Source organism: Spinacia oleracea, chromosome 2 (assembly GCF_020520425.1).
Source record: "Spinacia oleracea cultivar Varoflay chromosome 2, BTI_SOV_V1, whole genome shotgun sequence".
Taxonomy (NCBI): domain Eukaryota; kingdom Viridiplantae; phylum Streptophyta; class Magnoliopsida; order Caryophyllales; family Amaranthaceae; genus Spinacia; species Spinacia oleracea.
In genome coordinates, this window is record NC_079488.1 from 740,855 (window position 1) to 768,309 (window position 27,455).

The 27,455-nt window shown below is 36.9% G+C and overlaps 2 protein-coding genes across 5 annotated transcripts; one reads left to right on the forward strand and one right to left on the reverse strand.

Moving 5' to 3' along the window:
* Positions 1-701: 701 nt before the first annotated feature.
* On the reverse strand, positions 702-19,194 carry LOC110777376 (uncharacterized). Of its 4 annotated transcripts, XR_008927411.1 has the most exons (9): positions 19,054-19,190; positions 17,225-17,307; positions 5,715-5,792; positions 5,575-5,634; positions 5,416-5,496; positions 4,757-5,332; positions 4,475-4,612; positions 1,801-1,863; positions 702-849 (listed from the first exon to the last, which is right to left on the reverse strand). XR_008927411.1 is itself a non-coding variant. In XM_056836358.1 (4 exons), the coding sequence occupies exons 3-4, from the start codon at positions 13,007-13,009 to the stop codon at positions 12,459-12,461; spliced, it is 462 nt and encodes a 153-aa protein (XP_056692336.1). In that variant the 5' UTR covers positions 13,010-13,119; positions 17,225-17,307; positions 19,058-19,194; the 3' UTR covers positions 12,244-12,458. The 4 variants fall into 4 exon arrangements, 2 of the variants coding, with proteins under 2 accessions (XP_056692336.1, XP_056692334.1); XR_002530431.2 differs by lacking the exons at positions 702-849; positions 1,801-1,863 and having other exon boundaries at positions 4,341-4,612; XM_056836358.1 differs by lacking the exons at positions 702-849; positions 1,801-1,863; positions 4,475-4,612; ... (2 more) ...; positions 5,575-5,634; positions 5,715-5,792 and adding exons at positions 12,244-12,475; positions 12,565-13,119 and having other exon boundaries at positions 19,058-19,194.
* LOC110777377 (uncharacterized) lies at positions 18,791-27,373 on the forward strand. Its single transcript, XM_021981976.2, has 9 exons — positions 18,791-19,460; positions 19,556-19,606; positions 19,906-19,927; positions 20,083-20,197; positions 20,466-20,498; positions 21,888-22,013; positions 26,321-26,427; positions 26,508-26,579; positions 26,835-27,373. The coding sequence occupies exons 1-9, from the start codon at positions 19,332-19,334 to the stop codon at positions 27,161-27,163; spliced, it is 984 nt and encodes a 327-aa protein (XP_021837668.2). The 5' UTR covers positions 18,791-19,331; the 3' UTR covers positions 27,164-27,373.
* Positions 27,374-27,455: the final 82 nt, after the last annotated feature.

Consider the following 27,455-nt stretch of genomic DNA (forward strand, 5'->3'; position numbering starts at 1 on the left):
TCATAAAAGATAGAAACCTGTCAGAATTAGGTGTTGCACTCCAACATAAATCCTAAATGAGATAGAAAACCGCGAGAATCCTATTCCTAATATGATTCGGAAATAGGAGTTACCTAGAGTTCGTAACGGGCCCAGACGCATTCCGTCATAAAATTGATACGCGCTAAAAGACTCGATTTAATCTCAAACTCTACGGATTTTAGGAATCCGAATCTGACTAAACAAAACTGCCCAGACCCTATTTTCAACGCCTGGCTCGGGGCGCCGAAATCTTCGGCGCCCAGGCCTGGGCGCTGAAAATACCTGGGTACGTCTCTTTTCCTAATTCTTTGTGGATTAGAACTCTGCAATTCTATCTTTCCACGAACTCTTCCCTATAAATAGGCCCCTAGTTTCGACGTGAAAACAGACACAACAACACATAATTATATTCTGAGTATTGACTCCAACCCTTAGCCTAAGCCTCTCGCTGCGAAATTGTTCACGCGTTCTGTCGCAATCGATCCATAAATCGAACAGAACGTATCCTGTCCCATAATTGAGATTCGTTAAATAAAAAGGAGAAATAGAAAAGTCAAAGTGGTTAGTTTTCTGAGAACCGTGACGCCACGTGATTACGTTAAAGGCTAATTAACTCAACTAATGTTGCGGAATAACTCAATACTTTTTTTTTTATTGAATAATGATAATCGAAATAATAATAGTGTATATTGAATAAACCCTTGAAATTAAAATACTAAAATCTGAACTCACAAATGAAACCAACTTAGAAAAATAAATCCTAACTAGTGAACTCTCCATTAATCCCGTATGCAAGCATGTCACATCATCACATCAAGTTCCTGAAAACTGCTCACCAAAAGGTGAACAGGGCCAAGCCAAAACAAATAGGAAATACGGGTTAGCAAAAGCTAAGTACGAATATATGCAAGACATGTAAAACATTTATATATATTTGAACATACTTTCGCAAACCATTTAATTCAAACTTGCTTAATTGAAATCATAGAATATTCATTTTCCAAAATTAGAAACTTTCCATAAATAGTAACTTTCCATACATAGCAACTTTCCATAAATAGTAACTTTTCAAAAGTATAAACATTTCAATATTTAAGATTCCCAAAATAGAAACTTTCCAAAAGTAGAAACTTTCCATGAAAAGAAATATTCCAAATATATAAACTTTCCAAATATAACAATATTCCAAAAGTAGAAACTTTCCAAAAAAATAGATTCCAATTAGAATATGGAAATCAAAACACCTCTTCTTATCTCCCCTTCCTTCCTAAATGTGCACACCCCCAAGCTAGTATTCCATCACAAATCTATACATTGGGGTACTAACCAAATAATAGTCAACAAGTGACCCTCGACTTACACAACAAGTGATGCGTATGAACATAAAAGTTCCATGAAATCCATTCCACCTTGAGACTTTATAAAAGTATAATAATTTCATGAAAGACCATCCAGTTCCAACCATATGATAAACCAACAATCCTCCTTTTATTTAATCAAACGTATTTTTAAAGAAAACAACGTATTTTGAAATAAAGATTTATAACTCATCAAAACCAAACAAACTATTTCAAACACAACTTGAACAAATCCATCATCATATTAAAATCAAGAAAAATATTTAACCTTTCAAAAATCCACAAACAATTTTCACAAATCCAGAAACAATTCAAAATCACTAATTCACAATTTTCAATTTGAAAACAATTAATAATTCGAAGTTAATAAGCAAACCATGCATAGATTTCAATCTATAACAATCTAGCCACATACACGTACCTTGATTAAAGAACACCTCACACATAGATTAGTTTGATCCTGCTACGGATCACTCACGAGTTCCTAACAATTAATAAATAAAACCCTAATTAATTCATGATTAAACAATTAAATTAATTAAAATAAATCTAATGGACTTAAATTTAATTCATGAGTTATGCATTCATAATAACAGTATTATAAATCAAAATTTCGAACTCATGGTTTAAAAATACTCTTTTAAAAATTACGGCATTAATTTAGAAGATTTTAAATAGTAAAAACTGACCGTAAAAGAGAAGGCTTTGAAAACAATTGGGGTGTGGAAGTCACGACACCAAAAGGTAGACGTCGGCGGCAAGGAGTGCACGACGGGGGTGTCTTAGTGGTGGTATAAGGGTTTTAGGTAAGAAGGTTTAGAGCCAAAGAGGGAGAAGAAGTTTAAGAGCGGGCTTGGGAAAACTCTCAACTTTTGGTGTGAGGAATTATGAATGAATTAGGGGGTATTTATAGGTGTAGGGTTAGGGTTAGGGTTATAATGGAACCCTAAGGGGTATGGCCGTGGTTGGTGTTCAAGCTATGATAGGATTCTGAATCTAGTCATGATTTTGGTGATATTCGATTTAGAGTAAAATTGTTTAAAATAGAAATACAAAAGATAAAATCACGAAATTTTAAACAGAGGCTTGAATGATTAATTAAGATTTATCCTGAAATTTTCAGAATTTTTCTCAAATAATTCGGATTTTTAGGGAATTTTGAATTGGTAAAACTCTTTAAATCCAATTTTAACTAGAATTATCTTATTTTTCCAAAATAAATCCGAAATATATTTTCATAAATATCTTATCATATAAGACTGATTTCTTAAAATACTAAACAAAATTTTCGGATTTATAAAATAATTTTAAGTTGATTAAAACTCTTTTTCTCCAAAATTGATTCCTAATAGAATTAGGAATTAATAAAATCCAAAAAATAATTTAAATTCAGTTTTGAAAATAATATTCCCTCCAAGACATTTGAATATTTTTCCTCCAAAATATTTGAATATTTTTCCCTCCAAAATAATTTAATATCAAATATATATTAAAAAAAATGCATAAAATGATTAATACTACATGGGGTATTACACACCTCTCAAGAGTGCGTCGTAATGTGTCCCTTTTCGATGATTTAACTGCTTTCCTCGCCCTTTTTATGAACTGTTAAACTAACCTAATCTGATTGTTCTATCACGCCTAACAAATATAATATTTTTGGGGAAATCGGATCATCATGCTAGGTCCCTTAATACTACTTAAATCAGATAATCACGATCGAATTAGTATTATATGTTGCATATTGCTAAAATCAATTCAGATTAGTTTAATAGTTAACGCATGTCCCTTCAATTATTTATGCTGAGCTAGTAAGGATATCCTGCCTCTGGAGTTATCGACGAGCGAATTACTCCTCTCGGTAGTTACAGTCCCCCGAACCCTCAATCTCTACCTTGCGGGTGTATATTGAGAGATCCCCACACCAGGGATCACAAGGGAACCTACGGCCGTCATGGTCAAACATAATTGCACTCCCTTTATGTCACGATAACCGGGTTTTGTCAGTTTTTCTCATTGTCGTTAAAAACTGAATGACGACTCCTATATTACTAGTCAATTGGGTGTATACTCACAGGAAATCCAACTACACTTTATTGAATAAAAAGAATCGTCACACCCACGAGGGACAAGGTCACGCATTAGCCTCGCGCTTTTTCGACCCCCTCACAGTGTTTATTCTGCTTTGATTTCGTTCCTTATTGTATGACATGGTGTTGGTTGCTTTGATTTCGTTCCTTTTATTTGTTTTGTTTTTACTGTTTTGTTGTAGGTGTTGAATGAAGTTGTTCAAACAGTAATTGATAAGCCTAAACCCAAATGAAAGAGGGCACCAAAAAAACAAAGCAAAATTGTTCCAACAATTGAGGTATTTCTAGTAGGGAAGTTATGTTTTGCTCTTTAAATCATAATGTTCTTATCTTACAATATCTTTGTACAAGGTTATACAACCGAGTTACGTGCCACCGCCAACCAATTACTACATGGTAACATACGAGGAAAATACTACGTACCAGGGATCAATTGGTGGTATAGGTTTTGGACAACATCAGGGACAACAGCAGGATAGTGTATGTTATTTCACTCGCAACTATATTCCAAAATGCCATGAGTGGGTTGTTAGGGATTGTTTTCAATATACAAGAAAACTTCCGGTGGAATATGCTACTGCACCAACGATCGCATCACCAATGGATGTAATTACATCACCAGATCTAATGGAAAATTCAATTCCAATAGAGGATGCAATTCCAAACACCAAACCAAACTCAAACGCCAATCCATATGCAAACGCCAATGCAAATGCGAATAGCGTGGGACAATTATTATTCAGTTCATGGGAACAATTAATATTTGTGGAATACTCGCGCCCTATTCTGTAAGGGTTATCTATCTTTATGACAGTATTAGTACGTACTCTTCCCGGGCATAATATCCTTCATCATTGGATGGGTATGGCCGTACGCGACATCAACACACTATGCAAATACATTATAAATATTTTAATACAAGATAAATATTTTAAGTACACCCCATTTTGATAAATACATTACAAGTAGACAATATAAGTAGACGTTTCTATGAATATTACTTACCCCTACACACCCATAATCCCGGGATGGAAGACGATCCAGATTTTGTGCCTTGTTCATCTCTTCTATTGTCCATACCCTCATTCTTGGAAACACACCCCAATTAACAGGCGGTCTCTTAAGTCGATCTAGGTAAAAGATCTGTCAAAGCATAAACATTACTTTCCAACTTAACTTTACAAATAACCCAATTTATAATGCAAGGATATAAAAATATTAAATGCAATGATATGAAGATATGTAATTCAATGATAACACATGAATTCATAAGGATTAAAATCTTACTGCCAGAAATATTAAGCATCCACCACATCCTCTAGCATAACCATCTGCGTAGAACCGTTTACTAAAGCTTCCAACAGCATGCAACAATTGTTCAAGGACAAGACTAAACCAGTCATACTCAGAGGCTTCATGAGCAACAGCAACACAGTGGAAAAATTTCATACTCAGCCGATGACATGTGGTGGGAGTAAGTACCGAGTCTAAAGCAAGCATCAAAAGGAGTCTCTTGAACTTGTTATCATCTTCATAGGGACCCTCGACATATTCCATCAAAGTCTTTTTGGTTATGCCACCACCTTTCGTGTGTACAGTCCGGTACTTAGTAATAAGCTATTTTTCAAGATTCTCATCCACAGTTTTAGTAGGGACCGGTCTCGGTCCCATTGGAATCCCAAGAACCCAATGGACTTGAATGGGGTTTAGAGGAAACTGGACCCCGTCTGGAGACATAAAAGACTTGAGAGCCACATCTACCCTTGTACATAGCCACATCTCCTTAACTAACTTCCTTTTCCTACCATCGAACCCTCCTAATATCCTTCCAAGGGCCTCAACAGCACAGTTCTGATTAGGAGGCTGCATACACAACATAAGAAAATCAGTTTAACATCACTCACACTAAGACATTCATTTAATGAAAAAGGTAAAAGTGGTCCTACCTTTTTATTCATCTCCTGAGAGCGTGTTTGAATAACCGTGTTAGCGGCCTTCGTCATACCCCCCTTAGTGCTAGTATTATCCTGAATTAAATAACACAAATCAAATTATTTCAATTCTTGTAAACTCAGTAGATATTCAACAAGTAAATAACCACTTACTCTTTACACATTAGCAACCACCTTGGCTCTTTTAGGAACCTCTTTTTTCTCGGGGGATGGCTGCATCCAAATAAGAATAAATGTATTACATCATAAGATCTATCCAAGTAAAAAAACGGTATTGCTTGGAATTATGTTACCTCTTCATCACTTTGACAGGTATATTTAGAATCACTTTCACTATGCTCCTCATCAAAGTCAATGTCATCAAAGTTTAACTATTATAAATGTTAGGTTATGATACATATAAACGAATATAAATCATGCGGAAAAACCATAAAAGCCAGGATTCCAAATTAATTGCCACATAACAATTAGCATAATTTAGATGCATACACTTTGTAGCGTGCCCTCCCTTGCTGCGCCCGAACCGAACAAGAACAAGTCTTTAGGACTCCAAGTGTCGTCCCTCCGTAGAAAGTCCACAGCACGTCCGGATCCACCTTAAGATTGACCAACTAGATTCTCCCTTAAGGTACTAATAATACTCGGCTATATGGGCAAGTGTTTGGCTGAATTTTTGCTCAAATTCTTACCTTTGAATACTTGAAACTCGTTGTAAATTATGAGCCTTGATCTCATATTATAGGCCATAGAATAAGTAATCGAATCCTACTAGGATACGAATTAATTAAATTAGAATCCTAGTAGAACTCTTATTTAATTAATTTATCTTTTAGGATTAGGAATTTAATCATTAAACGAATCCTATACGCTTTAGGTTTTGTATGTGAACACAAACACACACGCACAACAGCCCACGAGGGGCGCCATGCGCGCGTGCAGCCCGAGCAACGCAGCCCACTTGCCACGAGACCCACGATTGCCGCAGCCTTGGGCGCGCGCTGGGCCTGCCTTGCGGTGGGCCTGGCGCAGCCTTGGGCTGGCGTGTTGTGGCGCGCGATTCCCTTGCTGGACGTGGGCCTGGCTTCGTGATGGTCCTTCGTCTAGCAAGCTCGTCCGATGCTAATTCGTACGACACGCTTCCGATTAATTTCCCGATTCCGGAATTCATTTCCGATACGAACAATATTTAACATTTCCGATTCCGGAATTTAATTTCCGTCTCGAACAAATATTTAATATTTCCATTTCCGGAATTATTTTCCGATTCCGATAATATTTCTGATTCTGACAATATTTCCGTTTCCGGCAATATTTCCGATTCCGGCAATATTTCCATTTCAGATAATATTTTCCGATGCGTACCATGTTTCCGTTTCCGGCAACATCTACGACTTGGATAATATTTATATTTCCGATACGATCCATATTTCCGTTTTCGGCAATATCATCGTTTCCGGAGTATTCATTTACTTGCCTTTGACGATCTCAGCTCCCACTGAAACCAAGATCCGTCGATTCCGAATATGTATTAGATAGAGTATTTAATGCCATTAAATACTTGATCTGTTAGGTTATGATACATATGACAATTCATAAATCATGCGGAAACAACCATTAAGCCAGGAATACATATTATTTACACATAATCATATAGCATAGTTTATAAGCATACTCTTTGTTGTGTGCCTTCCCTAGCTGCGCCCGAAACGAACAAGAACAAGTCTTTAGGACTCCAAGTGTCGTCCCTCCGTAGATAGTCCACAGCACGTCCGGATCCGCCTTAAGATTGACCAACTAGAATCGCCCTTAAGGTACTAATAATTTCGGCACTTTTAGGCAAGGTATGTGACTGAATTTTTCTCTCAAAAAACTCACTTTGAATACTTGAAAACTCGTTATAAATTGTGAACCCAGGCCACATATTTATAGGGGTATGGAAAGAGAATTGGAATCCTACTAGGATACGAATTAATTAAATTAGAATCCTAGTGGAACTCTTATTTAATTAATTTATCTTTTAGGATTAGGAATTTAATCATTAAACGAATTCTATACGCTTTAGGATTCGAGTAACACACTTCGAGTAATACGCTAGCACCGCGCGCAGGCCATGCGGCCCACGCACAGCGCCAGCCCACTCGTCGCAGCCCCGCGCGCGCGCCCAAGCTTCAGTTGGGCCTGGCTTTTGTGCTGGGCCTGGTCGCATGCTTGGCGTGTGGTTGTTGCGCTTGGCTTGCTGGGCGATGGCCCGGCTTCGTGTTGGGCCTTCGTCTGGCAGGCCTCGTCCGATGCTAATTCGTACGATGCGCTTCCGATTAAATTCTCGATTCCGGAATTCATTTCCGATACGAACAATATTTAATATTTCCGATTCCGGAATTAATTTCCGTTTCGAACAAATATTTAATATTTCCGTTTCCGGAATTATTTTCCGATTCCGATAATATTTCCGATTCAGACAATATTTCCGTTTCCGGCAATATTTCCGATTCCGGCAATATTTCTATTTCCGATAATATTTTCCGATACGTACCATGTTTCCGTTTCCGGCAACATCTACGACTTGGATAATATTTATATTTCCGATACGATCCATATTTCCGTTTCCGGCAATATCATCGTTTCCGGAGTATTCATTTGCTTGCCTTTGACGATCTCAGCTCCCACTGAAACCAAGATCCGTCGATTCCGAATATCCATAGATGGAGTATTTAATGCCATTAAATACTTGATCCGTTTACGTACTATTTGTGTGACCCTACGGGTTCAGTCAAGAGTAAGCTGTGGATTAATATCATTAATTCCACTTGAACTGAAGCGGCCTCTAGCTAGGCATTCAGCTCACTTGATCTCACTGAATTATTAACTTGTTAATTAATACTGAACCGCATTTATTAGACTTAACATTGAATGCATACTTGGACCAAGGGCATTATTTCCTTCATGATCCGTTTACGTACTATTTGTGTGACCCTACGGGTTCAGTCAAGAGTAAGTTGTGGATTAATATCATTAATCCACTTGAACTGAAGCGGCCTCTAGCTAGGCATTCAGTTCACTTGATCTCACTGAATTATTAACTTGTATAATTAATACTGAACCGCATTTATTAGACTTATCATTAAATGCATACTTGGACCAAGGGAATTATTTCCTTCAGTCTCCCACTTGTCCTTAGGGACAAGTGTGCATTTCCTAATTCCTTTGTCGCTCGATGCTTGCTCTTGAACATAAGGTAAGAGTTGTCATCCTTATTATGTCCAGAGGTGTTTCTCGGTTTCAGAGTTCAACTGATCAAATAAACAGATAATCATAGCCTATGATTCATCTGAGCACGACCATGCATTTTACAGTTTCTAGCTCTCCGAGTGGCCTTGTACAACTTTCAGCATCTCATCCCGATTTATGGGAGGACAATCCCAATCTTGCGATCTTGAGATTAGACTTCGTTTGATAGGTGATTACCTGAGCGTTGCCTTTATAGCCTCCTTTTACGGTGCGACGGTTGACAACGTCAAAGTAAGCAGTTCTCAAACATGTAATCTCAAATCACTCAGGTATTGAGGATTAGTGTCTAATAATTTTAATGAAATTTACTTATGACAGATTTTCATCTCTTACAGTAAAGTTTAATAGGTCTGTCCGATACTAGTCTCCCAAAGTAAGTATCTATGCAAATGATTACGACATTGCCATGTCCACATAGTTCAAGAAACAGAACTACTAGTCATCTTGCATTCTAGTCGTCTAACGTTTTCTATGCATCCATCTTTATAGAAAACTCCGACCAGGGACCATTTTTCAACTATTGACATTCAAGTTCACTTGATAAACATTTCTTAGTCACAGGACTGGTCCTGACAGTCTATCTTGAATATATCGTCAAATTGAAGGGACTCATCATTTAATAAACCATAAATTAAATGGAAAAATGAATTCTATTCATTTATGTGAATGATTAACCAATAATGTTTTACAAAGTATTAAACTCTAAAACTTTAAAACATTAAATAAGGATATCAAAGCCATTCTCCAACATGCTTGATTCCCATAGCTGCAGTGTGCGAGTTGTGCTTCGCCTGCGGCATAGGTTTAGTCAATGGATCTGAGATGTTGTCATCAGTTCCAATCTTGCTTATCTCGACTTCTTTTCTTTCAGCGAACTCTCGTAGAAGGTGAAATCTACGAAGTACATGCTTGACTCTCTGGTGGTATCTAGGCTCCTTTGCCTGTGCAATAGCTCCATTATTATCACAATACAGAGCTATTGGTCCTTTAATGGAGGGGACTACACCAAGTTCACCTATGAACTTCCTTATCCATATAGCTTCCTTTGCTGCTTCATGTGCAGCAATGTACTCCGCTTCAGTTGTAGAATCCGCAATGGTGCTTTGCTTAGCACTTTTCCAGCTTACTGCACCTCCATTGAGGCAGAAGACAAACCCAGATTGTGATCTGAAATCATCTTTGTCGGTTTGGAAACTTGCGTCCGTATAGCCTTTAACAATTAATTCATCATCTCCACCATAGACCAGGAAATCATCTTTGTGCCTTTTCAGGTACTTCATAATGTTCTTGGCAGCAGTCCAATGTGCCTCTCCTGGGTCTGACTGGTATGTGCTCGTAGCACTGAGTGCATACGCAACATCCGGGCGTATAGATATCATAGCATACATTATTGAACCAATCAATGATGCATATGGAATCCCATTCATTCGTCTACGGTCATCTAGTGTTTTGGGCACTGAGTCTTGCTTAGAGTCATTCCATGAGACATGGGTAGGTAGCCTCGCTTGGAGTCTGCCATTTTGAACCTTTCAAGCACCTTATTGATATAAGTGCTTTGACTGAGTCCAATCATCTTCTTAGATCTATCTCTGTAAATCTTGATGCCTAGTATGTACTGTGCTTCTCCTAGATCCTTCATCGAAAAACATTTCCCAAGCCAAATCTTGACAGAGTTCAACGTAGGAATGTCATTTCCGATAAGTAATATGTCATCGACATATAATATTATAAAAGCAATTTTGCTCCCACTGACCTTCTTGTACACACAAGATTCGTCTGCGTTCTTGATGAAACCAAAGTCACTGACTGCTTCATCAAAACGTATATTCCAGCTCCTTGATGCTTGCTTCAATCCGTAGATTGATTTCTTAAGCTTACATACCTTTTTAGCATTCTTTGGATCCTTAAAACCCTCAGGCTGTGTCATAAACATAGTTTCTGTTAAAACACCGTTTAAGAAAGCGGTTTTGACATCCATCGGCCATATTTCGTAATCGTAATATGCAGCGATTGCTAACATTATCCGAATAGACTTTAGCATTGCAACTGGTGAAAAGGTTTCATCGTAATCCAGATCGTGGACTTGCCTGTAACCTTTTGCAACCAATCTAGCTTTGAAAACATCAAGTTTCCCATCCTTGTCCTTTTTCAGTTTGAAAACCCATTTGCTTCCTATGGCTTGGTAGCCATCTGGCAAATCGACCAAATCCCAAACTTGGTTTTCAGACATGGAGTCTAATTCAGATTGCATGGCTTCTTGCCATTGCTTGGAGATAGGGCACTTCATAGCTTGTTTATAAGTCGCAGGTTCATCACTTTCAAGTAATAGAACGTCATAGCTCTCGTTCGTCAAAATACCTTAGTACCTTTCCGGTTGAGATCTATATCTCTGCGATCTACGCGGGGTTACATTTCTAGATGGTTCTTGATTCTCACCAGATACTTCTAAAGATCTCTGAGTTTCATCCTGAATGTCATCTTGAGCATTCTCTAGAGTTTGTTGTTCGACTCGAATTTCTTCGAGGTCTACTTTTCTCCCACTTGTCATTTTGGAAATGTGATCCTTTTCCAAAAAGATACCATCTCGAGCAACAAACACCTTGTTCTCAGATGTATTGTAGAAGTAATACCCCTTTGTTTCCTTTGGATAACCCACAAGGATACATTTGTCAGATTTTGGATGAAGTTTGTCTGAAATTAATCGTTTGACGTATACTTCACATCCCCAAATCTTAAGAAAAGACACTTTTGGAGGCTTTCCAAACCATAACTCATATGGAGTCTTTTCAACAGCTTTAGACGGAGCTCTATTTATAGTGAGTGCAGCTGTATTTAGTGCATGTCCCCAAAATTCTATTGGAAGTTCGGCCTGACCCATCATTGATCTAACCATGTCTAGCAAGGTTCTGTTCCTCCGTTCCGACACACCGTTCCATTGTGGTGTTCCAGGAGGAGTCAATTCTGATAGAATTCCACATTTTTTCAGATGGTCATCAAATTCTTAGCTCAAATATTCACCGCCTCTGTCAGACCGCAGTGCTTTAATCTTCTTGCCTAATTGATTCTCTACTTCACTCTGAAATTCCTTGAATTTGTCAAAGGATTCAGACTTATGCTTCATTAGGTAGACATAACCATATCTACTGAAGTCATCAGTGAAAGTGATAAAGTAGCTGAAACCACCTCTAGCATTTGTACTCATTGGTCCACATACATCTGTATGGATTAAATCCAATAGTTCAGTTGCTCTTTCTCCAACTTTAGAGAAAGGTTGCTTTGTCATTTTGCCAAGTAAACATGATTCGCACTTACCATAATCCTCTAAGTCAAATGGTTCTAGAATTCCTTCCTTTTGAAGTCTTTCTATGCGTTTCAAGTTAATATGGCCTAATCGACAATGCCACAGATAGGTGAGATCTGAATCATTCTTTTTGGCCTTTTTGGTATTTATGTTATAAACTTGTTTGTCGTGATCTAATAAATAAAGTCCATTGACTAATCTAGCAGATCCATAAAACATCTCTATAAAATAAATCGAACAACTATTGTCTTTTATTAAAAAGGAAAATCCCTTAGCATCTAAGCAAGAAACAGAAATGATGTTTTTAGTAAGACTTGGAACATGGAAACAGTCTTCCAGTTCCAAAACTAGCCCAGAGGGCAATGACAAATAATAAGTTCCTACAGCTAATGCAGCAATCTGTGCTCCATTTCCCACTCGTAGGTCGACTTCACCCTTGCTTAACCTTCTACTTCTTCTTAGTCCCTGTGAATTGGAACATAAGTGTGAGCCACAAACTGTATCTAATACCCAAGAAGTTGAATTAGCAAGTATACAGTCTATAACGAAAATACCTGAAGATGGAACGACTGTTCCGTTCTTCTGATCTTCCTTAAGTTTCAAGCAATCTCTCTTCCAATGCCCCTTCTTCTTGCAATAGAAGCATTCAGATTCAGAAGTGGGTTGGCTCACCTTCTTCTTTTCAGATTTGGTGCCGCCTGGTTGCTTAGTCTGGCTGGCCTTGTTGCCACCTTTCTTAGCATTCCTTAGAATTTGCCTATGAGTCTCGAATCTTTCGACTCGAGCCAGATCTTGGAACATGTTCTTTAACTCACTGATGATCGTGAAAGCATCTGAGTTGATGAACGTTTTCTGTAGATCTGCACTCATGGTTGCAAGCATTAGACATTTTACATCCTTGTTGGCATCAATCCAATGATTGAGGGTTGCCTGAGTGACCCCTTCGCCTGCGGCTTCGGGCATCGCCTCTTCCAGGACATACTCCTTTTCTTCCTGCATAAGAACTATTTGCAAGTTCCTTTGCCAGTCAAGGAAGTTCTACCCGTTCAACCTCTCCTTTTCGAGAATTGATCTGATGTTGAATGAATTGTTTTTTTCCATAGTTAAAACTACAATTGGAAAAGGATAAACAAATAAATAACCATTCACAGTTTCTCTTAATAAACTTTAAATTATAGCAAACATGCATAATTTATTATTTATTAAGCATTTTATTCAAGTAATGTGTTCCGGCAGGTGTGAATAAAATGATTCCAAGATCCTTAAATCATTGAAGAATTAAGCAATTATGTATTTTGACTCAACTCTAAAATATTTTGGGTAAGCAAAGCCTTTGCTAATAGTGTAGAAACTACTCTTGGTTGATAGGTACGTCTAAGAACTTATTAGGTAAACCTATCGCATTTGCCACGACATAAAAGGACTCCTTACTTATATCGTTGAGTTTCACCAAAACTAACATGTACTCACAATTATTTGTGTACCTTACCCCTTTAGAATCAATAATTAACACCTCTCTATGACGGAAAACTATTACTAAGATTGATGTAAAGGTTATCCAAGTAAGTGTTATTTTGGCATGGCACCTTTTAACTCAATTTTTAAGTTTGGAACTTAAGGCTCTTACTATGTTGGTTAGATTTTAAGTGAACTAAAATCCTTAATCATGCAACATAATCAAGCCATAATCTCATGCATAATTAAGACATATTTAAAGCAATAAATAACTTAAAACATGCATAAGATATAAATGTGATCTAGTATGGCCCGACTTCATCTTGAAGCTTCAACTTCAAAGTCCATCTTGAAAATGGATTGGAAACTCCGTCTTGAATTTCACCATGGGAGGCGCCATTTTCTTCAAATAGGATAAGCTATAATTAAACTAATTACAACTATTTGATGGTACGCAGACCATATTTAAAAGCAATAAAATTTGGTACTTTAGACCAATATTACATTCAAATTAATGGTACGCAGACCATATTTTCTATCATATTTGGGCCATACTAGTCACTTTTCAATAACCTGCAAAACAGTACATATACAATATATACCATTCACCCATTCATTATCATGAATGGCCCACATAGCTGGTTAGTAAAACATGTTATGCATCACATAAATATTTGCAGCAATTAATCAAGGGCACCAATAATCTACCAATTATTCAGTCCTTATTAATTCTAATCAAGTTGTTTAACCTTAAAGGAATGTAGACCTAATCAAGAGTTTATGACTAAAATGCTCCCACTTAAACCAATAAATTCATATGCTTTACTAATTTTAAACATAAAAATGTATTTCTTAGTCTAACCGGAAACATACAAATTTAATTAAAATTTAAAGCTCATATAAATTTATAATTGAATCCATTTAATTTATTTTCAGTTGAATTAAAATGAATTTAAATTAATTCAAGGTTTTAATTTTAGTAAAATAATTAGTATAAATAAAATTTATAATAATTAGATTATTCAAAATTAAATTCCGAGAAAACAATTTAAATTACGAATTTTAAAATTAATTAAAATACGTTTCCGAACTAAAATTTAAAAATTAAAATTAAAACACATCAATCGTAACAAGACGAGGCACTTGGGCTTGCGCCCAAGCCCCGTCGAGTGCACGAGGCTGCATCGCCCCTCGACTGATCGTACAACACCACGCGAGCAGGCCACACGCAACGCAGCAAGCCTAGGCCACGCTGCGCGCAGCCCGCTCACTCGTCGCGTCTGCTTGCTTCGCTGGGCGCGGCAGCGCGCGCTGTGGCGCAGCACGCTTGCTGCCCACACGCGACTGCTCGCCTGGCTTGCGCTTGTTCCCATCGCCCTCGCCCTTGCCCCTTCGCCCACGCTGCACACAACACTCGACATAAGGGCAACGTGCTGCCTTGTGCTCGTGTACCATGGCCCTTGCTCGCTGCATTGTACCGCATGGGGGACGAGCTCCCTTACTCGTCGTCGCATGCCCGCACTATACAACACCCCTTAAGGGTAACACATATCGTCCATTGCTTTGTGCGTGCAAGTTTTATGAGCGAATTGCATAAAAAAATTAAAAGTTTTATTTTAAAAATTAATGACAAATTAATAAATCATATTAATTTCATAATTTTAGGGCGAAAAATCGAAAATTTATTAATCAATTAATTTCCGATTATCATGGATTCAAATCTAGGTCATAAAAATTTAAAATTTATCATAAATTTACAATTTTTATGGTGGTTTTTAATCATGGATACTTAATTAAATCGTCAATTAATTATGAAAATCAAATCAAATTCTAAATTATTCGAATTTTAACAAATTAATTACAATTACAAATAAGGTTGTATAATTAACAAGCTTAGGCATTCAAATTTGTTAAACATATACAGTAGGTCAATCAAAAATTCAAGATTTAACAACAAGAATCGCAAATATTCAATTTAACATCTTAAAATTACAAACTTTTGCGTTCGAAAAACTAAAACCTCCGAAAAGTCATAGTTAGGTTTCGAATTTGGGAATTCTGGGTTCGGCTGAAAATGAGTATTTTTGTCAAAATTTTAGAATGCCTTTTACATGCGGAATTGACACAAAAATCACTCGATTTCGTTGAGTAACGAAAAAACTGCCGAAAAACTGCGTACATATAATTAAATAAACGCAATTTGCAATTAATTAACAATTACGAAAATTAATCATCCTTTTTAATTCTTTGCAAATTTGTAAAATTTAACCATGTTAAGCAATTATTATGGAATTAAATAGAGGCGCGTGATACCACTGTTAGGTTATTATACATATAAACGAATATAAATCATGCGGAAAAACCATAAAAGTCAGGATTCCAAATTAGTTGCCACATAACAATTAGCATAATTTAGATGCATATGCTTTGTAGCGTGCCCTCCCTTGCTGCGCCCGAACCGAACAAGAACAAGTCTTTAGGACTCCAAGTGTCGTCCCTCCGTAGAAAGTCCACAGCACGTCCGGATCCGCCTTAAGATTGACCAACTAGAATCGCCCTTAAGGTACTAATAATACTCGGCTATATGGGCAAGTGTTTGGCTGAATTTTTGCTCAAATTCTTACCTTTGAATACTTGAAACTCGTTGTAAATTATGAGCCTTGATCTCATATTTATAGGCCATGGAATAAGTAATCGAATCCTACTAGGATACGAATTAATTAAATTAGAATCCTAGTAGAACTCTTATTTAATTAATTTATCTTTTAGGATTAGGAATTTAATCATTAAACGAATCCTATACGCTTTAGGTTTCGTATGTGAACACAAACACACACGCACGCACAGCAGCCCACGAGGGGCGCCATGTGTGCGCGCAGCCCGAGCAACGCAGCCCACTTGCCACGAAGCCCACGACTGCCGCAGCCTTGGGCGCGCACTGGGCCTGCCTTGCGGTGGGCCTGGCGTAGCCTTGGGCTGGCATGTTGTGGCGCGCGATTCCCAGGCCTTCGTCTAGCAAGCTCGTCCGATGCTAATTCGTACGACGCGCTTCCGATTAATTTCCCGATTTCGGAATTCATTTCCGATACGAACAATATTAAACATTTCCGATTCCGGAATTTAATTTCCGTCTCGAACAAATATTTAATATTTCCGTTTCCGAAATTATTTTCCGATTCCGATAATATTTCCGATTCTGACAATATTTCCGTTTCCGGCAATATTTCCGATTCCGGCAATATTTCCATTTCCGATAATATTTTCCGATACGTACCATGTTTCCGTTTCCGGCAACATCTACGACTTGGATAATATTTATATTTCCGATACGATCCATATTTCTGTTTCCGGCAATATCATCGTTTCCGGAGTATTCATTTACTTGCCTTTGACGATCTCAACTCCCACTGAAACCAAGATCCGTCAATTCCGAATATGTATTAGATAGAGTATTGAATGCCATTAAATACTTGATACGTTTACGTACTATTTGTGTGACCCTACGGGTTCAGCCAAGAGTAAGTTGTGGAGTAATATCATTAATCCACTTGAACTGAAGCGGCCTCTAGCTAGGCATTCAGTTCACTTGATCTCACTGAATTATTAACTTGTATAATTAATACTGAACCACATTTATTAGACTTATCATTAAATGCATACTTGGATCAAGGGCATTATTTCCTTCAATAAAACACATAAAAATTAACTCACAAATAACACATTTGACATATAAAGAAGATGGAGAGGGGAGGAACATACCTTTCTTGCACTTACTTGTGGTTCTACCCTTCCTCGTCCACGACCCCTTCCTCGTCCATGGCCCCTTCCTCGTTCAGATAAACCTAATAATAATAACATCCATTATTAGTTCAGACCCCTTCCTCGTTTGCTCAGAGTTGAGTGTACACATTCTTGTCTTTGCAATAGCAAAAAGATTGTTCCCGATTAATACTAAATATGTCATGAGGAAACCTTGTGTTACTACACAATTTAGGAGGGCAGACAGAATAATGAGGGCTTATAATATAGTTTGTCCCGATACCCAATTCATCATAACATTCTTAGATGTCTGTCCACCTACCAAAAGGTGAGGTATTCTCCACGTCTCAAGTATGTCAACCTTTTTCTACTTACACTGTCAAGGCCATGAATTTCAGTTGAGCAAGGTCACAAAATTTCAATTCTGAAATTCTATATCTGAAACCAAATCTAAAATAGGCACTGTCTTTTTGTTTGTTTAGAGTAGATTCGTAGAGTAAGTTTTAGTATTAAGTACGTACACATTGGAATACAAAATCTATTAACTTATGTTGAAGTCCTGTTGAATTGGGGATTGTACCAAAGTTAATCAAAATTTTGGACATCAAATTTTGATTACCACTAATAAGTAACAAACTGTGCAAGTAAAGGTTCTGTCACAGGGTGAGCTCATTACCAAAAAAAAGTACTATTCAAAATCACTTAAGCGAGATTCCATAAAAAATCTACTTTTTCTTAAAATGATGAAAGGTTCGAATGTTTGAGAACTATACAAAAGTCCTAGATTGCAAAGTGAATGCAATTCAGACATACTACCGGCATTTCAAATAATGAATCAAGAACTGTTCAATACGGCCTAGTGTATGCAATTCATACATACCAGTATAGCACCAGCAACAGAGGTGAGAGTGTAAGACCATCAATTCCTAAATCCAAATTCCACGGATTTCCAATCAGTTGAAATAGTAGTAGTTATTTGTCTCATAATGATATTATTAGGTCCTTGATCATTTATATTTTCAGATTACCAATTGGAATTTCTCATATTTATACTATTTAACAAATTCCCTCACTAACAGGTTCCCAAACACAATAACCAAATAAACCAAATCTCTGCTTGTTATTCAATCAATTAAAACACTTGTTAACACTTTAACCATTACAATCATAATATTTATAAAACATCAATCACTTTATTACTCAGAAATCTACACTAACCTTAACGGGGGTGTAAAATTAACATAGAAACAATCAAACAATTCTAAAAAGCAATTCCATAATCTCAAGCAATCACCAAAATAATACATTATCCAGTAAGAAATTGAGGTAAGTATGAAACATAAAGTTTAATTTATTTGAGGAAAAAGAAGCGCATTTTTGCAAAGAATACAGAATTAAAATGTGAATTGCATCAAATTTTGGACATTAAATAGATTAGATTTTGATTTAATTGAAAATTTCCATGATTTTTTTCAACTAGAACGGTCTGCATGAATTGAGGAAAACAAACCAGCCAATCTGTTAATTAAGGAATTCAGACAAAAAACAACGCCTCACAAACCAGCCAATATCACTGATTACAGGTTACACTAGTACCAAAATAATCAGGTTACACCAGTACAAAACAACCGATACATGATACCGCAAAAAAAAAACTCTCAACTTACTAGAATAAAACCCCAATTTTACTAAAACCCTAGAAAAAACCCCCAATTGACGATAATTTTCATTACAGAATTTCTTCAAGAACACAATTTGAATAATCAATTAAAGAACATCAACAACAACCCAATAAAATTGAATTACTAAACAAATTAGATTTGAATTACCAACTTGTAGCCATATCTTGAAGGAGACTTTCGTTTTTCAACAAAGAAGGAGGAGAAAACGTGTAACTGCGATGGTTGTAGGAGAGGAAACGACTTTGTCGGAGAGGAAACGGCTTTGTCGGAGATGAATAAGCAAGTGAGAGAAGAAGGGCGTGGCGTCGGAGAGAGAGAGCTGCTCAGGGATGAAGAGAGAGTAGTAACTTTCGAAGTTACTTTAACCCGTGAATTGACGATTTTGCCTCGGGTATGGGCACAAAACATAACCTCGTAGGAATGTGATGTTGTGGAAGCCTAAATTGCAGCAATCCGTGTTGTTCTCAAAACATAATAGTTGGTTTTCTTCCCAAACTCATTGTTTATCGGCATATATGCCTTCCTCCGTTCGTATCGCTGTTGTCGGAGATGTCGTAAGTATTTTTCTGTCTCTTGATTTCACTGTAATTCAATTGATTTACTCACTGTCTCCTCAATTGTACTTCCTTAATTGTTCTTCTGTATGAAGCATGACGACTGGGAACTAGTGGACGATTCCAAGGCCCTACAGTTTTTACAGGTAAACTCAGTTTGTTTATAGCTCAACTTAATATCATTTGAATACTTGACTTGATAGGTTTAGGGTTTAAATTTGTAGATTTAGGGTTTTAGTTTTGCTAAAACTGTTGGAATAACTGCAAATTTGAGTGTTTATAAGTAGAATGACTGTTGAAGCCTTGAAGGTTTCAGCATTTCTGGAGTTAATCCTATACCATAACAAGATTAACAACTACTCCGTGTAATTTTCTGTATAATATTACCAAATTTGTCATTGAATCTCTTAATGTTAAATCTTACCAAAACTCATGTTTACTGCAGCCGGATTTGGTGCTTTTTACAGGCAGCTCTTCATCCTTACCTTGTTCATTATATACCAATGCCGCCCATACTTCGATTTTCCTTGTCTCGTCTTTGCTCATTACTTTTCCATTTACTCAGTTGCCATTTACGTGGGAGATATGCTTTACCTTTTTCTTCCTTTTTATTATATATCAGGTGACTTCGGCAATGAGAATGTTGAGCTTGTTAAAACTATTTCAAATCTAAACATGCCTAAAGCTGCAATACTTGGAAATCACGATTCCTGGTCTACTCGTCAGTTCAACCACAAGTAATCTTCTCCTTCACACTTTGCATCAAAACTACACTTTTCACTTCATCTATTTATGTGCTCTACTCCATATCTGATTCTTCTTTTTAATCAAAATGATATTTCTGATTATCCCTCATGCGAATGTATCATGTCACATGTGTTGTACCTGAAACTGTAAATCATCCACAATCATCCTCACTTCTTTCTTCATCAACACGTAATTTTCGATATTAAAGATTTACTATTGGTCATCTTTTCTGTAATGACAACTTCCTTTGCATGCTAGGATGAAAGATGGAGTTCAGGTTCAGCTGGAATGGTAAGTTCTTGTTCTCTGTCTTGACACTTTCTCCCTTGCTATTTGGTATATCTTTTCAGCTCATCGTATTTGAAATCCACCTTCTTTGATGCCGGAAGGAAAAAGGTAGTTTAAATAAAAGGAGCTTCATGTTCTATGTAAAATTTCTGATTCAAACATGAAACTAGTAATAAAATTCTTCCACTCGCCAACGCAGTTTGTATATTGCTGTCTCTTAGCTGTATAATAGAGTAAATGCTTCTTTATATGGGTTTGGGAGTTTGGGACGAGAACTTTTATAGAGAACCAAGATGAGGAGAAGTCCTTCCACCTTAATGTCTCTGTTGTTTTGGGTAGCATTGAAGCTTTTTTTCAGTTTACAACTGGTCATTAATAATTGATGATCTCGTTCTCTAAATAATTTGAATTCATACTTCCATCTTATCATCCCTGTCTCCTGGTGGATTGTGTTTATGTAGATGTAAAACTATTGGTTAGAATAACATGGTCTACCGTTGGATATGTCGATTAACAAATGAAGCATTAAGTCATTTTATATTGCATATATTAAGCAATGCCAAAAGTTGATGCTTCTCCACCTCAATTAGTTGATGAACATCAGAAAATGATTGGGATTCTAAAGAAAAGGAAATAAAGGGAAGAAGAATTTAAAATAAACACTAGAAAAAAATTGGATGGTTTCCATCCAAGTGAAAATCTTTAAGAGGGAAAAGAAAATTATACTATCCGTTCCATTAATCGTCCCATTTATGATTTGTTACGTACTTAGGTATAGTAAAATTAGAAGATAAATAGTTTAATACTTAAATGCGGATAAAAAAAATACGCAAGTGGTTAGAAAGAAAATGTGGTAATATGAAGTGTGGAACATGCGACAGAAAAGAGTTGATGTCATGGAGAGAGGAAAAGGGGTAAGAGAAAGTTGGTCAATTTCACATAGGAGGTGGGCGTTTTCTAAGTTAGTGAAAGATAATTTAATGACATCCCAAAATAGTATAGTAGAAGATTAATGAAGAACATAGGGGGTCAGAAGAAGATGTTGCAGGTAGGGCTTTGTGCTTAAAGTCGAGAACCTTTAGTCTTTTGTTAGTTAAAATTATGTGCATTAGATTACCAATTGGTCTTCCATTTAATTTGTTGATTACACATTAATTTCAGAGAAAGAGATCTTAGGCTTGGTGGTCTTCCATTCCATTGTAAGTTTGTAATGTACACTTCCTTTCTGGAGTTGCTGGACTGGGAGAGTTACTGGTGTGTGGGTATTATGTTTCAAAACCCTTTTCAGTGGATTTATTGTTGGATACCAATTAGTCTTCGTCAGTTGATGTATGAAACTTCCTGCTTGATTAAATAGATGAATGATACCCTGTACCCCTTGTCAACATTCAGTCTAGGTGAAGAGCATGTTGGATACAAGCACTTGGACTTCCCTACATTGAAGCTTAGTGTTGTAGGTGGGAGACCATTTTCTTCAGGAGGTAATCAGTTATTCAGGAAAAAGCTTCTGACTGCAAGGTATCAAATGAAAGCAAGTTTTAATTGGGACCTATCTTTTTCTTTTGAAGGATTTTATGCTGTAAATAGTAATGTTTTCATTCTCCTTCTTCTTGCTTCAAAAATTTTCCTTTTGCCTTCTGTAATTAATTGCTAGTTGTATACGAAGTATGTTACAAGAATGAGCTCTCACGGAGTCACGGTTAATAGATTCTATTTCTCTCATGAGCTTCTCACTTTTTTTACACCTATAAAGTCCGAGAAGCCGCAATTTAGAAGGTGGACCATGGTGCATAGCGAGCATGGTGCACCTTAAGAACACTAGTATATAATTAAAAGAACATCTGGTTACGTGAAAAGAACATGAATATATATATTTTATATTTTTAATAAATAGTGAAGAATTCCTAGGGATATGGTTAACCTAGACTTTATGCGAAGAATTCAAAAGAGAGAAGTCGAAATGGCACTGAAAAAGATGGGACGCAAGAGGGCAGTGGGGCCCGATGGTATACCTATCGAAGTCTGGAGATGCTTGGGGAGAGAGAGGGGTTGTATGGTTAACAACTCTTTTCAACAAGATTTGGGGAAGTAATAGGATGCCATTAGAGTGGAGGAAGAGTACTATCATCCCCTTGTACAAGAATAAGGGTGATGTCCAGGATTGTGCCAACTCGAGGAATCAAACTAATGAGTCATACTATGAAACTTTGGGAGCGGATTATTGAGCAAAGACTGAGGAAAACTGTGAAAATTTCGGAGAACCAGTTTGGATTTATGCCTGGGAGATCGACTATGGAGGCCATTCATCTTATAAGGCAACTAATGGAGAATTATCGGGATAAGAAGAAGGACTTACATATGGTTTTCATAGATTTGGAGAAGGCGTATGATAAGGTACCAAGGGAAATCCTTTGGTGGGCATTAAGTAAGAAAGGAATTCCGAGGAAGTATATTGATATCATCAAGGACATGTATGAGGGAGTTAGCACGAGTGTGAGAACCAGTGTTGGTAAGACCGAAGAATTCCCCATTACGATTGGAGTGCATCAAGGTTCCGCACTTAGCCCGTTTCTTTTTGCTATAGTCATGGACGAATTGACGAGGCCAATCCAAGATGGTATTCCCTGGTGCATGATGTTTGCAGATGATATTGTGTTGATTGATGAAACAAAAGGAGTGGAAAGTAAGTTGGAGTTATGGAGACAAACGTTGGAATCTCGGGGTTTTAGGCTGAGTAGAAACAAGACGGAATATATGGAGTGTAAGTTTAGTGGAGTCCAAGTTAGAGAGACAGGGGAGATTACCTTAGATGGGAAAATTGTCCAAAGCTCTGAAATGTTCCGTTATTTAGGATCTATTATCCAAAAGGATGGAGAATTGAATGGCGATGTGCCCCATAGAATCAAAGTAGGTTGGTTGAAGTGGAAAGGTGCCACGGGGTTCCTATGTGATTCAGGCATGCCCCAAAGATTGAAGGGAAAATTTTACCGCACGGCAATTCGACCGGCTTTGTTATACGGCACATAATGCTGGGCAGTGAAACATTGTCACGTGCACAAGATGAATGTGGCGGAGATGCGCATGTTACGTTGGATGTGTGGGCATACAAGAAAGGATCGTTTGAGGAATGAGATTATTAGGAAGAAAGTAGGGGTTGCACCGATTGAGTTTAAGATGATGGAAAATCGTTTAAGATGGTTTGGACATGTGAGCAGAAGACCAAGTGATGCCCCGGTTAGGAGGATAGAAGGGGGGCAAAGTGATAGAATTGCAAGGGGTAGGGGAAGACCTAAGAAAACTTGGAGGAAGGTGATTGAGCACGATATGAGCTTTCTTGGGATTGAGGAAAATATGGCGTTGGATAGGACAGAGTGGAGGGAGAGAATATACATTGATGACTTCAGTTGATTTATACAGATTTCATGTTTTTGTTTCTTTCTATTTTTTATTTTATTTTTATTTTTATTTTTATTTTATTTTTAAAATTCTTTAAATTTTTTTTTTAATTTACATGCTATTTTGAAATATTCTTATTTTACTTATTCATTTATTTTAAACTTTACTTATTTTTATTATCTCTTACAATATTTCTTCTATAATATATATACATTTTTCTCTTATCTTACTTTCATTAATTCCACTTTCTCTTCCTTGTTTTTTTGACGATCTCCTACGACGATTCATGTTAGCCGACCCCAAATCATGTTGGGACTAAGGCTTTGTTGTTGTTGTTGTTGTTTAATAAATAGTGAAATAATATGTTATTTTTTATAACAAAAAAGTGAAACATTATATTGCATGTTCTTTTGTCGTAGTGTCATGTTCTTTTGTTTATGCACATGTGTTCTTTTGGTGCACATGGTGCACCATGCTCGTGGTCCATAGTCCACGGATTGGTTTGTACGCTTGTACCTCAACAAGTCCATAACTAAGCTTTCTTCTTACTCTCTTAAACTCACTCTAAGGCTATACGTTTGAGAGTGCTTCACTGCTCCCCTGCCATTAGAATGGAAGTTTTCACATGGGCCCCTTAAGTGTGATATTCCAGTAGGAACCAGTGAATTGTAAATGGAACTTTGGTAAAGTTTCTTGCGGAATTTAAAGCAACAAAGGAATTGTGATCAAGGAGACAAAAGATATAAAATTGAGGAAACTTCTTATCAAGAAGGAAAAACCTCAAACTCTTTTATATTATTGCAATACCTCTATTACAAAACCCTCAACAACTCGAATTCCTCTCAAACTCGAGTTCCCCACGGCAATCCCTTCCGATTACTGTGCTGCTCTTACCTCTCTTTCTTAACTCTAAGTATTTAATACCCCAAATTACAACTCAATAAGTATGAGAACTCTAGTGTTTTATAAAGCTTTGTAGTATTAGGAACACTTTCTTAGGCCTTAGAAAACTAACACTTTGAAAACTTATAAGCTCTTTAGAAGGATAAAAATACGTTTGTCAGTTGTATTTTTTCTAAACTAAAACTCAGCTTTTTACAGAAGAGTCCTAACTAGGTTAGTTCCCTAATTTCCTAAACCTCCACTAACTGCCATGCTGTGGCAGCCACTATTCCCACGTTCTGACGTTCACAGAAGGTTGAGCAGATCAAGGCTTTACCAAGTCCAAACCAGTTTGGAAAACGTTACTTGTAGAGAAATATTAGGAGCAATATTAGTAAATCGGAAATTCTTTTTAACTTGGAAAACAAGGTTTTATTAAAACGGAATCCAAGGATTTATTTTTCTGAAAAATCATTTTTATTTATTTACTTATATTTGTCAAAACAGAAATTCCAATTTATAATTTGCAGACTTATATTTCAAACAAGTTAATTAAGACACTTGTGTTCCTTCTAGTTCCATGTACCACTAACCAATATAAAATACTTACATAAAGCCTAAACATAAACTCATATGTTAGCTTTATGTTGCACCTTCAGGAAGATCAACTCTGATGCGTCAAGGTCAAGTTCCAACTTTGGAACTTCCAAGTTCCGGCCTAGGAACTATCATCTGAAACTTTGACTTTGAACTTGTTAGTTTGTCGAGGCTTTGTGATGCTTCTTATGTTATCTTCAGGATGTAAGATAGTTTCCCTTAGCTTGTCCACCTCTGGATTCCCTCAGCTTAGTGTGTTCCACCTCAGGAACTCGGAAACTTGTCTTCACACAGTCAAATAGTATAAGGAAGTTTGCGTTGTCATCACTCAAAAAATTAGGGTTTACAAAGTGCTATACTTTCTTTCGTGGTCATATATGCTGTTAGATGGTTTAGACCATAGGTAGAGGGTGGGGTGTGATAGGTGCTGACAATTTCTAGCTCAGGGAAGTTAGATCCCTAAACTCGGAGACACAAAATCTGACCCTAGTGTTGGATTGCAAAGGAGATGCATCACTGCATTGGTTATTTTTGATGACTTCAATCATGCATGCTTCTTCTTCTTCTTCTTCTTCTTCTTCTTCTTTATTTGAACTTGTAAGACCTCTCTTCCTCTTCTTCTATTTGCTCTTTTGTGCTCAAGGTTGCTTCTAACTTACAAGGCTGTTCTTGTACTTTGCAATATGCCTTCTACTTGAATACAATATTATTAAGTCTATGCTACATTGCTACATGGACTCATTGCATGGCTCTAGAGTTTGGACACTATAAATCAAAGAAAAGGTGATAAACATAAACGAAAGATGACCGACTCTAAGACCTAACTTTTACTTATGACAAGTAATTTTAGAACAATCCATGAAACATTGCATAGAAGTAGATCACATTCTATATATGAGTGGATCTTTTCTTTGGCCTTGGCAAGCTTATTTATTGTATTGTACTTTCAGATATGGAGTCCATAACATGAGAGAAAGTGCAGATAGAATTCACAAGGCTGCTACTGGGACTCCGGAAGAGCACTTGATTATATTTCTTGCTCACAATGGGCCAACAGGTAATCTGTTAAGATCAGAGAATCGTACCTTTGAATGTGTTGGGTTTCTTTATCAAACTTCTGGATTATTGGTTTGGCAGGACTTGGTTCTAGTATGGATGACATATGCGGCAAAGATTGGGAGTACGGCGGTGGGGACCATGGGGATCCAGGTAATTCAGTTAGGTTTTAATTTTTCACTTGCATAGATTCCTCAGTTCTGCAGTGATCATTAATGAGAATGATTAGAGTGATTGATAAATAAACAGGTGTTTTTATTGGATGTTATGATATGAAACTGATTGTTTGACATCCCATGCTAGCTTAATGAATTGTTAAAGGATTTGATTGGCTAAATGGTGGGATTCTTATTTCTGATGTTGCTAAAGTCGTGAGATGAGCTTGAAAATATGGCTTTTGCGGTGCAGATTTAGAAGAAGCAATATCCCTACTAAAACAGAGCAACAATTATTCAATACCTTTGGTTACTTTTGGGCACATGCATAAAGAACTGGCATATGGAGGCCTCCGGAAAATGATAGCATTTGATGCTGACAACACCATGTACTTGAATGGAGCCATTGTTCCAAGGGTGAAATATCCAGATTCTGGAGGCTCAGTTCGGGGCTTCACTATTGTAGAATTTGCAAGTGGTAAAATAACAAAGGTCGCAGAAACTTGGGTGTCGGTAATTGATGATAAGATGTCATTAGAAGAGGAGCATGTCTTGTTTAGCAACAACGGTGAAGTCTCTTAATTAAGCAGATTCATCTCACAAGTAACACAAATTATTCTAGTAATGTAAATTTGGATAGTTTACTCAGAATACAATCATGTACTGTACTTGTTACGGACTATAACTCTATAAGGAGTATATAAAATCACAATGCTTATTTGAAAGAATCTGTCTCACAGGGAAACAACAAATATTACAGATCACTTACTAATTATTATGATTATTGATTTCCATCTGGTTGTAAAGTGGTAGTGTAGTATAAAGTAGTGAGCCATGTTATTGTTTTTGGATAAGCAGAAAAGACCACGTTCAA

Excerpts from the sequence above, each read along its gene's own strand:
- LOC110777376 (XM_056836358.1), bottom strand. The coding sequence starts at position 13,009 with ATGCAGGAAGAAAAGGAGTATGTCCTGGAAGAGGCGATGCCCGAAGCC.
- LOC110777377 (XM_021981976.2), top strand. The coding sequence starts at position 19,332 with ATGTTGTGGAAGCCTAAATTGCAGCAATCCGTGTTGTTCTCAAAACAT. Across the intron at positions 19,928-20,082 it reads GGATTTGGTGCTTTTTACAG|GTGACTTCGGCAATGAGAAT; the intron begins GCAGCTCTTCAT and ends ATTATATATCAG. Across the intron at positions 26,428-26,507 it reads TGCTCACAATGGGCCAACAG|GACTTGGTTCTAGTATGGAT; the intron begins GTAATCTGTTAA and ends TTGGTTTGGCAG.